Source organism: Numida meleagris, chromosome 7 (genome assembly GCF_002078875.1).
Source record: "Numida meleagris isolate 19003 breed g44 Domestic line chromosome 7, NumMel1.0, whole genome shotgun sequence".
Lineage (NCBI taxonomy): Eukaryota > Metazoa > Chordata > Aves > Galliformes > Numididae > Numida > Numida meleagris.
This window is the reverse complement of record NC_034415.1, coordinates 1,701,296-1,717,000: the sequence shown is the minus strand read 5'-3', so window position 1 is coordinate 1,717,000 and position 15,705 is coordinate 1,701,296. Positions and strand designations below refer to the sequence as shown.

Below are 15,705 nucleotides of genomic sequence, written 5' to 3'. Positions count from 1 at the left end.
ATCAGTTGAGAAATTTTTTGATAGCTGACATTCTAACTGCTGCTGAACTCTAGGTACTTTACCAAGATATATTGTTTTTAAGAAGAATGTTCATAAACATTCAGCATTGGCCTAACTTGCTTCCACTGTCGTTTAAGGCATTTGGACTTTTAAGTCACTTTGAACTGCATTAAAAAAAAAAAGAGACTTAGAAAAAATACTCAGCATTGCCATATCTCTCTGCAGTTCCATTTAAGTTACGATCCTCTTGCAAAGCCTGCAGCCTCATCCACCCAGCCCTTACCTCTGCAACACAGGGAGACGGGAAGGCCAGCAAACTCAGAGGTAGCTGTAAGACAGTAGCCATCAGAAACGCTGAGAAGAAGGGTATTACACGAATGCTGCCTGTTGAAAAGGGTTAAGCACATTTTTCTACTTGGAATTCAAAGCCGGACGTTCTCTCCCAGACCTCTCTTTCTGCCTAATATTTCTGTTAAGATGTGTGAGGTTTACCTGACACCACTTGATACTTCTGACTTTCAAAAGATGCCCCAACTGCCAGGATACAGTCTAAAATATTTCACACGCTCTTTGGACTGGACTTCCCGTATCTCAGTTGACTGCTGAAAGATTCCCACTCTGGCATTTTTGATACCTTAGGTAATCTAGTCCACAGATCTCAAAAGAGCTGTAGCATGAGCTGGACGCACAGTTATTTACCACTGTCACGACTTGAGTAGTCCTGGCCATGCCTTGAGCCAGTTTGGCTCTGTAGGTGGAAGGTGGACCAGTGAGGACTTTAAGCACAAAGTTAGGTGGCAGCAGAGTGGGGGTTTCTAGTACCTAATTTTAGATTTAAGCACATCGGTTAGCAAATGGTACTACAGCACAGCCTGCAGTATAGCACATATAGTGATATCCACACTAACCCTAAAGAACTAAGTGTAAAGTACCAGAATGGCAAAAACAAGTAGCAGCATAAATTATTCAGTGCTGTTCTGTTGGCCCTGCTTTGGTACTGAGCTATCCCAATTAAATCTCTATCATTACTTCTTTATCATTACTATCTATATTCACCATGCAAGATAGCACTGAGTACAAGTACGCGAGGATTTTATACCTCCAATCATCTGTGCAGCCATAACTTTATGCCTATTGCTTTATTACTAAATTAGCTGATAAGAAAACATCACAGAAGATTCTGTTTTCAAAAATGCCAGCTAGCATGTCACCATCAATACCAAAATCAACTATACTATGCAATACTAACAACTGGGAAGCCACTTGTTGATTTGATTTTACCGAATAGAATTTGTCAATCAGCATTAAGTAAATATTATGATGTTAGTATGCAAGTAAGCATTTCGCTCAAGAACTAGGCTCTCTAAATCTTTGTCTTTTAAAAGTAAGTTTAATCATAAATTGAAAGGTGAAGGAATTAATACACCTTTTCGTATGGGTTTCTGTATACAGAACCAAGCAAGGCAGTATACTCTTTAATGTGACCATTTTTTTTCCAAAAAGACATTAACTGAAGCTTTTTCATGCACAGTTGATTTTGTATAAACTGATTGACACCTTTGGGGGTCGTCTTTCCACTGACTCATAATTTTGCTCGCTCTTGAAAAAAGCCTTCTGCACACCCAGTATTCTCTAGTTAAAGCCGAAAATTCAACTCATCATATTTACACAATAAAAAAAAAATCCATTCTGCATTGTTTTTAATTGCAAATCCTACTCAAGGGACCAATTCTCCTGCTTAGGAGGCAGCCCTGTGCCTTCTACTAGAGAACCAACTGCAGTCAATTATGGTAATGAAATGTCAATAAATATAAAAATTTAATACAGCCTGATCTTGGTGAGTGGCAGATGAGGACTTGCCTCCCAGACAAATTTGCTGGTGTTGCAAATATTAAATGCACCTGAAAGAGTAGCAGGTTGCGTGAGAGCTCTCCAGTAGAGGGATGGTGGGAGATCCAGACATCTACTGGGCTTTTCCATTACAGCATAATTGCTGCACTAAGGCCACTGATATTCTTGACATCCAGACATCTTAACTTCTTATTATGAATTGAAAGGCATATTTCCCCCTCAAACTGGAACCTCAGAGAGGGATTTTGAGCTTTCTTCCTTCACTTAACAAAGCATTAACATTACAAAAGGGAAATTAAGTTGAGAATGAGTTGATATTTGTATGTGACCAGTTTCTCAATAGGAAGTAGTTGAATCATGTCACCATATTAAACTGCTTTATGAATAAGAAGTATTTGGGGCATGTTACTATTTTTCTTTTTATTATTTATATAAACATATATCCTTATATATAAAGACATTTATGTATGTGGGGAGAGAGAGAAGAATAGATCAAGTAGAAAGCAGTTTGTCTGGGAGTCGCAAAGACTAGATCCTAGTTTAGTCACAGATTTCTTTGGTCCTGAATAAACAATTTAATGTCATCACTTCAGTGCTCCCAAGTATAAAAGAAAGCAATAAAATCTATCTCACATGATATTTAAGCATAATCCATCGATTTCACTGAAACATAAGCACAAGTCTAAATGCTCTGCAGTGCTATTTTTAACATCCATGCCAGAAGAGTAACTTCATTTTTCTTGTACAGTTGCTTCCAATCAATGTCTTGTGAGCACTAAGTATATATAAATAAAATGTCCTATTACAGTCTGTAACCTATTGATTACATTAAGGTCATCTCTAGGAGAGGTTATTTTTAGTCCTTTTCAATCATCTATCTTATCTTTCCTGGCTGAAATTTTGACAGGTTTAAGTCCTAAAGTTTTCTTCTTGCTTTACAGCTGTTTATAATTGAGTGAAATCAATTTAACAATTTTAAAATAAAGAAAAAACATGTTTCAAAATGCAGTATCTTTAACAGTTATTTAGAAAATATAGATTTTACAGGATCGGCCTGGAAAAACAGAATTGTCAGTACTGTTGTTTCCTATGGCAGTACCTAGTCCTTCTTTATTAAGCACTTTATTATTGGAGACTTAAAAGACTGGATTAGTGCACCGACATCTTTAAATACACTGTTCACCCAAAGCGTGCACTTACCACTGGGCTTTGCCTCAGTTTAAAGCCAGGCTCCACCAACATGTGGTTATATGAAGTATGGTTGTCAATTCCCCTGTTGTTGCGGAGCCCCCTAAGAGACTAAAGTTGTGCAAATATTACAAAAGCCAAGCAAGAAAGGCATTTTGAAAACACCTAGCACATCCCAGCCCCTGCGCTTTGTCCCTGGATCGTGGCATTCCCCAAGGCCACGGAGCCTGAGTACATCTCAGCTTTCATCATCCCATGACAAAGTCTGTGGAAGTTAGCAGTGACCATTCTGAGAGTGGCAGTGGCTGGTGCGGTCATTTGTATGGACGCATCTCCTCACTGGCACTAGCATTTCCATTAAAATGTTCTCATGTGCACAGTAGTGAGGTTGCCTGATTTCAAGAATTGCCATTGGGTTTTTCAGATAGGAAGAGCCTAAAGTACCCTTGGTGTATGAACATTGCTCTTTTTAAACATGGTGTATTCATCGCAGCTTTCTGTTGGGTCTCTACAGAGGAGAAGCCAGTCTCTCCAAGGAAAGGGCAGCATGTCAAGGGCAGCAGATCTCCCGCGCAGTCATGCTCTTTACTGGGCTGCAGAGCAAGGTGCTTCATGCACCGCAGTGGCTGCCTGGGACAGTGTTGGTGCAGCTGGCCTGTGCCACACACGTTCCCACTCCTCCTCCCATAACAGAGGAGGAACTACCAGATCGGGTCCTTTGGAGCCAACTCCAGCAAGTGCCAGGATTTTTTGTAGCTAAAGAGAACAGAAACCACCCTCACAATACCTCTACTTCCTGTGGGAATACACTGACATTTTTGGGCTTGAATAGATGTTTCTGGCCAAGTTACGGGCACCAGATCATTTCCCATGAATACTTTCATATCCCTCTAGACTAATATGCCTGGTGTGGGCGCATAGCCCAACTTCATCAGTCTCTCTCCACAAGATGATACAATTGCAATGAGAACAAGTGACACCAAGTGTATCAAACAAACTAATAAGGGGCATAGCTCCCAGTGTCATAAGCAACAGTCATATATAAAGACTCTAACACAAGCTAATACAGACAAACCAGCATTCAGAGTTACGTGACATACCATTAAGATGTATGGTTTAATAATAATTCCAATATATACTGTTGTGCTAAAATGTGTTTGTATATAAAATCATCCTGACTTGATAACATCATTAAATCGAGAGTGATTCTTTCATCCAGGAGTATCCTGGCTACATGTGATTACTTGAAATATTCTAAAGTTGTTCTGCGAGCACAGACAGAAATCAGACAGAAATACAATTCTCTTTTACAGGTAGATTATTCCGTAATAGCATCACAAGCTGGAGCCACCCTCAACAACCTTATGAGCCATGCACAAGAACTAGTAGCAAAGCTTCGTTCCCTGCAGTTTGATCTACGAGAATTTGTATGTCTCAAATTCCTGGTGCTGTTTAGTTTAGGTAAGCAAATTCTATTCTTCATGCTTACATTATTCCTTACTCACTACTGTTGTGCTGCCTTTTTTTTCCCCCGAAACCACTGAATATATTTTGCTTTTGTTATTTTTTCCTGAAAAACAAATATGATTTTAAAATATATTTTATGAGGTCCACAGTAAACTGGTGATCATCTTTTAATTATCACTTACAGGAAAATTAAATGGAAAGATTAAAAGCAGGTTTTGCTTGAAGTAGTTCCTAAAACCTACAGAATTTAGTAGAGTATTACAAGCTTACTCTGTATGCTTTCTGAATATTCCTGAACAAAGATAACATTCTATTATAAATTCCAGAAGACAGAGGAAAATACAGATTGGTATATTTTTTATGATATTGAATATGTTTATGTAAAGCAGATGATGTGGAGATACGGTTAAAATATCCCTCTTTTTTAAAGGCACTTCTGGTAAGTAAAAACAGTCTTGTTTGCATATGGCTGTCACAGTGTAACATAAATCAGGAATGTAACTTACGGTCTTTAAAAAGTGAAAGGAACTCTTGAGTGCAGATTAATGATAATAGCTTTATGACAAATCTAGGTAGAAAATAACCTTTAAAGGAAAGATTGTTTTGTACTAGCAGAGAGGACACAGAATGGGAAAGATACCTATGCAAGACAAATTAGTTAAACCAGTGCCCTTCAATGAATCAGTCAAGAAAAATCACCAATGCCAGGAATAAAAAAAAGGGCTTAGGGAGATGGATTCTTATTGACTTCATAGGAACAGATTTTTCTGCCTGTCTTCTGTTTCAAGTTTGCACGTTGTTGACTTAATAGAACTGGTCTAAATAAACTTTGGCTAAGTGAATTTCTTATTTACTGGCAGGCAGTTGAAAGGAGAGACTTAAAAACATAAATAAGGTCAGATCCAGCCATCTCTCCATAGCCAAAATTATGGTTTTACTCAGAAGTTGTTTGTCTACAAAGAGAGTAAACAGTTGAGCCAAGCACAACAATGAAAGAAATATCAGCGGTGCTGACATTTAGTGATCTTCTTCTTTAATTATCTTTTTTTTTTTTTTTAATTTTCTGTAAAGGAATAAAATTCTACAAATAAATTATGATAATACAATTGTAGATAAACCTGGAGTAGTAAGACATTTTGCATACACTGTGAAGTCTCAATTACTCTCTGAAATATGTCCTTCTGTGTGGTATTTATAGTGTTTGAATCTGCTATGGAAAGTTTAAATGAAGCTCTCTTAAAACACAAATAGCATTTTTCTCTCATTTATGCTACCATAAAAAGAGCTAGTTCTGATGCTAATGGGAGCCTTGTAGTCATATTACTTCTTTATAGAAATGATGTAGCAAAGAAAGGGTCAGCACCTTTGCAAATATTAATTCACTATTTAGAGCACTGCATAATTCAATTTGCTAAAAGTCAAATCTAGATGTTATTCTGCAAATAGTAACATGTAATGACATTGACCACAGAACTAAGGCAAATATTTGTTGAGAATGATGATAAAACTGAAACAAAAAGCATAGATACCTTTTCCAACTAACTACCTAAGTTTGTACCCAGAAGTATGAAGGAATTGCCTGGCTGAAGTTGAGGGAGTCAGGTTTTTTAAGACATTAAAGTACCTAACAATGCTGGTAAGCATTCAGCAGAGTTGTAAAAACTAGCTAAGCAGCAAATTCTGTGGAAATAATTGGGAGCAATTATTGTATCTAAGTACTGAGATGCATTTGATGCATATCTTTGTCTCTTAAGGCATCTCAACAGAAAACTGAACTTAATGCTGAAAACACACTATTAATCAAAACAATATTTCAAAAACCTGAGCTGACTTTCATTGAAAATCTGACTCTGTAACATTTAATGGAATAAGAAGCACATCAAACCCACCAACCTTTCTCATTTCTAAGGATGTCCTCCCCACAGTGTTAACCAAACCAGTAAAGCCTTATACTATTTTTTGTGTGGTATCACAAAGTCAATAATCCACAACATTCATTTATAGAGAAGAAACCGTTCATTTTTTTATAACCACAGTTACAAAGCTGCCTTGTAAAGCTGTTTGTTATTCCTGACTGTACCGTATTGTCTGTATCTTCATAGGACGGCAATCTCCTTGAGGGCAAATAACACTGTCTCTTTTTTTTCTAACAAACATTTCAGAAGTGATTGACTTAGTAAACTAACAGTAAAATAATATTCAAAACCCATAGCACATACAAAACTGTTTGAAATCACAATTAAATTCTATCAGTCTTGCTTGCTAGCTTTTAAATGAGAGAGGCAAATTGCCAGAGGTTCCAAACGATTTATAAAAGAAAATGTTTTTGGTTGCTGGTAGTGTTAAAGATGCTGTTGAAGCTTATATTTACCACAACCTTTGTAGCCAGCAGTGGACAACTCTTTATGCAGCCATACCGCACTCACTCCAGTGAGTGGCACATCCAAGCACCAGAGGTCTACTCCTTTCTCCAGCCATCTGTCCCATCTAAGCAACCTTGCCAAGTACATAATGATACAGTTGAAGAAATCAAAATATTGTGGTCACTTATTTTTCTGGATGGTGTGACCTCTCCTTAGTTCAGCCTACCTAGAATTAATACCTTTAGAATTAGGTAACTTTCAGATTTCTTCTATCGGTTATAAAAAGCCACTGTACCTCTCTGTACGTAAAAAATTCTCCTTTGACACCAATGTATCTTCATACTTCAATGACTGTCCGTCCATCCTCAGTGGTTTCTCTTGCTGTCAGTTCACTCACTGCTGGGCCCTGGATAGGAATAAGAGATATATTCTCCTGCTAATTCGAGCAGAGGAAGGGAGTGAAGTTGGTAGACTCTAAATCAAAATTTACCTTAGGTATATCACTCAATTTTTTTCCGCAATCTTTAGATATTCTAAAAAATATTCAGTAGTTCAAGAGAGACATAAATAAAAACTGGATTTTTTTTTTTTTTTTTTTTACTTCTTAATTGAATATGAGAGGCTTCTTTCAAGCAAAGAGAAGCAAGCAATTCAACAGTAGTCACTGTACAACTGATGAAAATATATTAAGCAGGCACACATTGAAGAACCGGAAAAGACGAAAGAAATCCTTGAGAGACTTGGGCGTTAAACTCACTTTTCACATTAGCTCTGCAGGTTTTACATTTCTTAATTCATGTTCAAAATACAGAAAGAGCATATCTGAGAAAGCTGATTTTCAGATAGGTGTGTCAGTCTTGATCAAATTTCCTACTAAATAAGAATAAACATAACTGGCTTTCTAAAAGCTAGCCAAATCGTCAATAAGGCAATTTCTTTACTCTAATCCCAGAGTAATACAACTAATTTTTCTATAGCATATAGCCAGTATAGTCCACGGTACACACCATCAAAAAGTAGGTCTAAAAATTGCTAGCTAGAATCAAGATACATTGCAGACAGAAAAAGAAACTGAGTCGGTTTATCTCTGAATTATCATTAATGAAGTTGACAGCAGTTTGAAAACTCCTTTTCTACCTCGTCAGAGTTAGAATTTTTATTCTGTTTTATTCTAGTTTTTCTAATTATTTATTTAAATGTTGAATTCTCTAATACTGGGGAAGAAATAGATTGCCATGATTCGCTGTAGTGAAATCTTGGCTTCACTAAAGTCAAATAGAATTTCTCACTGGTTTACCAGAGCCAAAATTTGTCTCAATGTTTCTTTGATTTTCCTCCTATCACAGAATAAAGTTTGGATCAATTTTTCAACCCCTCAGTTTGATTTAAATGATTCTGTTTTTAATTTGTGAACCAAATAATGATTTATAATACAGGTTACCTTTTATCCTCTTCTGATGCAACAAATCTCTTTTCATTTCACAATAAAGTAGCATTACAAACTGGTCAGCAAACCTGAAATCAACCACTGTTCGTTTTTTACCAAAACTTCCCATTTGTCCTGCTAGCTTTTATTATCTGAACTCAGCAAGGATGATTTGTCAAACCTTCCATCAAAGCAGTTTATAAAGTGAAATGCCAATAGGAAGAAAGTTAGACATCATTTGACCCATGTCCAGGCACTTGTCTGCCTGGAACTAAATGCGAGAGTAGGAAGCAGCTGACTGGTACTGCTCCCTTATCATTGTCAGGACACAGATAAATGTACTTCATTTAAGAAATGAAGGTTTTATCAATGGGCAAATAATTGCGGAGCCACTATCGATCTCACATCTCACTTAACGTGAGACAAGAGGGACCTGCAGACCTGTAGAAATGGTAAACATTTAATCGCTATGGATGGCAAACAATGGCCTTTTGGTCAAAGAAAGGGGGAGAAAAAAAATAGAAAAGAACTCAATTTACAAACAAACCGCACTGGTTACTTAACGGTTCACCAGAGATCCACTCTGATGAGGCAGTATTCCATACCCATTTATTTTGGGTAAGAAAAATATTAGTAAATCTTTCCATGCTTTCAGACTCCCTACAACCCTAGAACAGAGATGGGAGGAGAGTAGATTTCAGTATTGAGCTCCACTGTAGACACTTTTGGAAAAAAACCTTCTTGTTAAGATCGTCATGTAGATTAAACATGCTGAACGAGAAGCTTCCTGCGAACACGCAGGAGAAGTTGCACAAAGCCTGCCTGTGCTTAGTTTCTTTGCACCATTAAATCAAATCAACACAGTTATGAAAAACCCTGGAGCTGGAAAAAACCAACAAACTTAAATTAGCTATTCAGCATTTTTTAGTATATTTTACATAACATTGTTGGTCTATCAGATGTACAGACTAGCCAGAGTCTGTGCCTCAGTGAGCCTGCAATATAAGTATATATAAAACATTAAAAAAAAAAAAAAAACAGTAGCAGCAGACAATGGTGAAACACTGGGCTGTACATATTTTCACTTCCATGACTTTTTACTGGAGGTTTAATTTGCAGTATCAAGATGTATGCAGATCAAAAAAACGAGTGTATAAGCATCAACTGGAAAATAAGGGATACTGATTACGTGTTGGCAGTATTGATGACACTTAAGGGCACAGAAAGAAAAAGGACGACATAAAGAAATGAAGGAGTTATTGAGGCAGGAGGTCTTGTCAGACCAGAATGGGCCTGAAAAATGAAATAGGGAATAAGAGTGGAGAATTATACGTGAAAGAATCCATGCAGGATTATAGAGCCTTAAATGTGATACAGATTTAAGAATTTAAACATTTATAAATCTTAAATTTTAAATTAAATTCTTAAATTTCACAATTTAAGAAATTTTTGCATATTTGGATCTTTTTTGCAGCCTGCCTAATAATCCTGCTATACTTTCAACGGCTGTAGATGTGGCTTTTACACTTTCTAGTTAAAGAAACTGCATCAACTTTTCAAAGTTTAGTCCAGTAAAAATGGGAACATAACTAAGAAAAAGAATTCATCAAAATATCTTCTTTTCCCTTCCCATCATTTTGATATTTTAGTATCAGAGCTAAATAAATTAAGTTAGCAGGTGATCAGCTCAAAACGCCACACCGTGTATTCTTCAAGACAGGAGATGTAGAAGATGCTGAGAGTTTTTGTGGTAAAAGTCACTTGGAGAAATTACTGGAAGGAAAATCCTCTGAAAGCTATGTAATACACAGAACTGTTAGTTCTGGCTGTTTGTAACCTCAAGCTGCTGGAACCTCAGCGGCTGCTGCTGGTAGGGATTGCTCCATGGTTTTCTTCTTACACTGTTCCCTAGGACATCTGTTCCTGGTCACTGTCAAAGACGGGACCATGATTTAGATGAGCCAGAGTGCCAGTATGGCTATTCTCATGCTCTTACCAGATAAGTGTAAGCCATTTGTAATTTTCAGGGACAAAGATTTCCCTTCTGTAAAGTGGGCCTAGTATTACTTTGGCAAGATAACAAAAATTAACAGAAAACAACACTTTGTCCTCAGCAGCACCTTCAGTGCAAGATCAGACCAGCGCTCACCAACTTCTTCTCCTCTTACTTCCTGTGACAGGCAACACTTAAGTCTTGAAGACTGTCTTAAGTCTTCAGGCAGCTCTGAAGCAAAAACGCTCACTTCAGCAGTTCATACTTTTCCTAGTTTGTAAACATACAAATATTTTTACAACTGACTGTATACATATGCTATCAATAGTATGTATTTACACTTGTGTCATTATTATGAGATGGTTTTATTAAATCCTTTGGCAGTTCTTCTATGTTCATCCAAAATGCACTGAAGAGCATTTTTAAGGCAGCACCTGATGAATGAGCAGTCAAGGGGTTCTGTACAATTAGCATTCAGCCAGGTCCTTCAGGCTTCCCCATATCACATCTGAATTTAGAAAAATAGTTTCTGCACGCTTGTCAAATTCAGGCTCATATCCTAACCTCATATCTAACTACAGTAAGTATATAAGGATAATATTGGCAAAGAAACATTTCCTAAATTTTATGTAATCATTTGGAATTCAGGAAGGATAAATTAGTATTCAGGAGATGTGACTGCTCAATATTTATGCCACTGAGACTTGGCAGAAGCAAATAATGGTACATAAAGCTGATGCTTGTCTTAATTAAATGCAGTATAATAGGTGTTGAGGGTTTTTTTTCCCCTTAGTGAAGAGAGCAGTTTAGCAATGACCAGATATAACTCATTATGAAGTTCAGAGTTTAAAATGAATCAATATATATTTATAACAAGGGAGGGACTGAATATAATTTATTATTAGCTGAAAGCTGGCTAATAGATAAAGACAAGATTTATTTAAGTACATTTTTCCACATACTAGTTTCTGACAAAATATTTGCTCTCTTTGATTCTTAATTATTTTCTGCTGTACTAACAGTATTTCTAATAGAAGACTTATTGGAATGAATTCCCAGCCACAGAAAGGCTGGGAGCGACACTAGAGAACATAAAATGAGACATGTACCTAGGAGGAGCCTTTCACTGTGAAAAACTCATTGTTCAGATTAAAAATATTAATAGTAGCATTTCCTGATCTTCTGATGAGGAATTCTTAACAGCCTATATTCCTTTAAAGTTTGCGATGTACACATGCAATGATAGCTAGCTTTTAACTGGTAGAGAATATAAAGATGAGAAGCACAGCTCCAACACATCTACAGCCCAGGGTCACCTCTCTGAAATGTCACAGTAAAAAGCTTTGAGAGCAGATATGAAGAAGGGAGATGAATGCTGGGGAGGGCTCCAATTCAGCATGAGTCAGAGTGGAGAAAGCAGAAAGGCACTTAGCCTGGAAAGGGCACGGGTGAGAAACAGAGATGGCATTGTGGGGCAAGCCAGAGGCAGGAAGTGACCTCATGATGCTGAGTGGTTGATGATAAATATGGAAGGAACACCTACAGGACCTCAACAGTGAACACAATTTGTGTCTGATGTAGCAGAGGAAAAGGGAGGATGCAAAGATAGCAAAGCAATGAGTTTGGAAGGGTGTCTTCACAGAGGTGTTTCCCAAGGTCAAAGGAAGAAACACTATGGTAACTGAGACGTAATATGATGAGCCTACATGGTATTTGTTAAGAATTTAATCCAGCAAACACTGGCTTTTTTTTTTGTCCATGGAAATCCATAAGAACACTTTTACAGAATCAGCTATGTTATATTAGTTTGGGATTAATTATATTAGAAGTAGGCCAATTTAAAGGTGAACATCACTGTCTTTTGGGTGATCTCATCTCTGGATAAAATGGAGGCTCTGTTTCTAGAAATCAAGACAAACAATTCTTTAGATTATTATGACATAAGTCAATCGAACATTATAGACTTAATGTACAAACTGTCTAGATGGAGATCTATGGCTTGAATTGAGCAAAATGTTGAAGGAGATAGTGACGATGACTATATGGGCCCTTTCTTGTACCCGCATCAGTGAAAGCAAATTTCATAGGCAAGAAGTTCGAATTCATCATGAGTCTCCCAATTTCACTGTTTTTACAAGCTCTGCTTAATCTTCCAAGTTCAAATGAGATTATTTACATGGACTCTCGCTGCTGCATGTCCCGCATTAACTACAGAAACTAAAGATGACTGTCTCATTAAAGATGTGGGTCAGAAGAACAGTTAAATAGCCAGTCTGCTCCTGAAACATTTAATTCTTCTCTGATTTTTTGGCAAAGCAGCCTGTCTTCTATACTCTGCAACTAGAAGAGCTGTCCCACTTTTCTGCTTTAATTCCCTGGGAAAGAATGAAAAGAGAATAAACAAAGATCATTTTTGGATCGGCTCATGAAGGACTTTCTCCATTCATGGAGCCAGTATACAGAAATACAGAAATCAGTCCTCTTGTTTCTGGTTTTTTCTGACTCCATTACAGACTATGGAGCTCTGAAGGATTTTACATGTCTGAATTACTTTATCCAGTAAATGAAAACTAGAGATATCTTTGTAAAAATTGGTGAAATCCAGAGTATTAAAGATACTATGTAAGATACAACCAAATGAAAAGAGCTTTGTTTAAGTAAGCTAAAGACCAAAGACAATAGTTATAGGGAACCTGATTTAAAGTATGCAGAATACGTTTTGAGCAAATTTGGTATTTTCCTTTGGAAATAACATAACAGGAGTTCCTTGCTCCATTTTCACACTAGCATCTAAAACCGCAAAAACAATATTTTCAGAAGTGAATTGTACCATCGTGTGCAACGTGCAGGACAAAGTGGATTTCTTTTTTCCTTGTTCTTTTATTTCTCTGTTTTTATCGAATTCTTTAAAGAGAAACAAAAGCAAAGACATCTTCCTCTTTTCTTTATCAAAATCTGTAGCACAGTCAAACACTTAAAAATCAGTCCCTGAAAGTTCTTAGAGATGCTAAATGATGATGAATGGAGTGAAGAATTCGTTAACAGACATTTGCAAATGAGAACATTTTTTCATGGAGCTGACAGGTTATAGTCCAGCCTCCCATGCAGGATCCAAACATTGTGCAGGCAGGATGAAAGAAGGCATAGCAGCAGCTATATTGCAGATGATTTTCTTGATGAAATATCTAATCAATTATTCTTGTGAATAAAATACAAATTACATATATATAAATATCGAGGTTATTTATTAGAGTTATGAATTAAAACAGTATTTTTAAGAAATAAGTCTTCAATCATTCTTCTCATCCTTGGATGCCAAAGTCATGAATGATAAACTTTTTGCAGAATTTTCAGAGATAGCCTTCTATTTCATGGTTGATTCAAGTTTTTTGTTTTTGTTTTTTTATAAACTACATTAAATTATAGATAAAATTTAATAATCACTTCCAATTTATCCCAATTTTATTTCACAAAATGCAGTGAATGTTGTGGACTTATCTCTCAAGTAACCGCTGAGTACAATGGCATTATTTGAAGCATGAATTTGGTCCAATATGATCATTACTGGTTTACATTGTCTGTTCGTCTGACAGCTGCAAGCCATGGAAAAAAAGATTAACCATCTTCAGCAAGTGTGTTTCCTTTTTTTTTTTTTTTTTTTTTTTTTATAAAATGCATATATTAGAAGGTTTTGAAATAACAAAAGGATTAGATGCTTGAGAGAAAATTAGGTCATATATTTGTTAGATACAAATCTCACAAGTAATTAGAAACATGAGTATCAGGCAGTATCTGTATTCTGTGCTGCTGCCTTTGTGTGCAGACAGTGGGGATTTCAGAATAACCCAGTCAGTGTGCTCTGCACTTTTACACTTTCTAATATGTTCACAGAATACTAGTAAGAATGGCTTTTAAACAGTTCCTACAAGGGTGAAAAATCACTTGCAAATAACTCACATTTACATTTGTGTCTGCTTTGGAAATACTTTTGGAATTTTTGTCTCACCTTCAATACACATTGTAGATGTTTAAGGTACAAGCCTGAATGTATTTTACATGTAACAAACATATTGATATGTAGAATTTTTTAGCTGGTATTGGCATAAGCACTTAACATCAGCGATTGCTTTTGTTAGACAAGGCTCCTAGTATCACTTAGCAATAGATGAATGTATACAAATATTTAAATAAATGAATATAGTTAATTTTAATAGAGACAACTCTTTATTTTTCATGTGGACATATGCTTAAATGCTTCACTGAGGGAGGAACATGCTAAAGGAATGCAATGGCAAAATTCACTTCACTGTTGCTGTTAACAGACCACTTATGAAATACTTTCTATACCAGAAGGTACAGCCTACAGATTAGGACCTGTTCCTCACTTATTTCTAGTTAAAAATACATTGCAGAGACTCTTACCTGAAAGGCTGTTTGCTACCATCAGCCATTCATTGGAGACTCACTGCAGACATGTGGCCCATTCACCTGTCCTTCTCTTATCCCTCTGTTGCTTATACCAGCTTAGACACTGGAAGGCAAACAAAAGCAATGGTTGTCTCTAAGGGAGGAAAAAGAGAGAACTGAAACACTGCAAAGAAACACCGAGAAGCAGTAGCAGGAGAAATAAACAGTAGCCAGGGGAAGGAAAGAATTGCAAGAGTGGTGGGAGAAGAGTGGTAGAGGATACCTGGCAGAACAGGAATCAAGAAGGGGGAAAAGGACAGGAAGGAATGAGAAAACATGGAACTGTGATCAAAGCCAAGTGAGAGAGGGAGAGGGAGGAAACAGAGGCAAACAGGAAAGAAACAATGAAAGAAAATTCAGAAACAAACTTTACAGGTCAGCCTTGAACACAGCTGTGATCGTGAATTGTGAGACAGAAGGGGACTGTGCAGAAACACTCATTCCAAAGCTCATGGCTTGGAGCATGTCCCGCTGACTTACGTTGGCAGGAAAGGGGAGGGGAATGAAAACTGCAGCTCCTCAAGCTCTGGCAAAGCCACTGTTGAGGCTGGATGAACTTCATAGAGCAGAGGTCCCCCTATTACTCTGCGCCTTTGCAGAGCCATCCAGATTGGGGCAAACTGAAAAATATTCATAACTCCAAAAACAGTCCATGTGGCTTCCAAAAGTTTAGTCTGCACACAGCCATTTTTGTAGGGAAATTTTAAGAGTTCACATTGTAAGATTATTCAAGGATTAATAAGGAAAATCTTACATTTAGAATCATCCCCAGTTGATGAATATTACAAATACATTGCACAACACCTCTGCTTGCCAGGTGAAGACGAGTCTCAGGAAGGAGATGAATTTCAGCATCAGAACAGGGAATTATATTACTACAGTATCTTTCCCAACACCAAAATTTTAAGAGATCAGTGAACCACTCAGGATGAGACAGACGACGTTATCCT

At 36.9% G+C, this 15,705-nt stretch overlaps 2 protein-coding genes across 3 annotated transcripts in view; one reads left to right on the top strand and one right to left on the bottom strand.

The window, feature by feature from the left end:
* Window positions 1-15,705, bottom strand: part of KIF14 (kinesin family member 14) — a 190,195-nt gene that overhangs the window by 8,739 nt on the left and 165,751 nt on the right. For both annotated transcript variants that reach the window (XR_002441355.1, XR_002441365.1), the window contains 2 exons: window positions 14,711-14,819; window positions 7,165-7,275 (listed from right to left, as the gene is read on the bottom strand). The gene's annotated coding sequence lies outside the window, so the exon portion shown is untranslated. The remainder of the gene's footprint in view (window positions 1-7,164; window positions 7,276-14,710; window positions 14,820-15,705) is intronic.
* NR5A2 (nuclear receptor subfamily 5 group A member 2) overlaps window positions 1-15,705 on the top strand; it is a 77,428-nt gene that overhangs the window by 47,950 nt on the left and 13,773 nt on the right. The window contains exon 6 of the mRNA XM_021405439.1: window positions 4,353-4,500. Coding sequence (XP_021261114.1) covers window positions 4,353-4,500 — 148 coding nt within the window. The remainder of the gene's footprint in view (window positions 1-4,352; window positions 4,501-15,705) is intronic.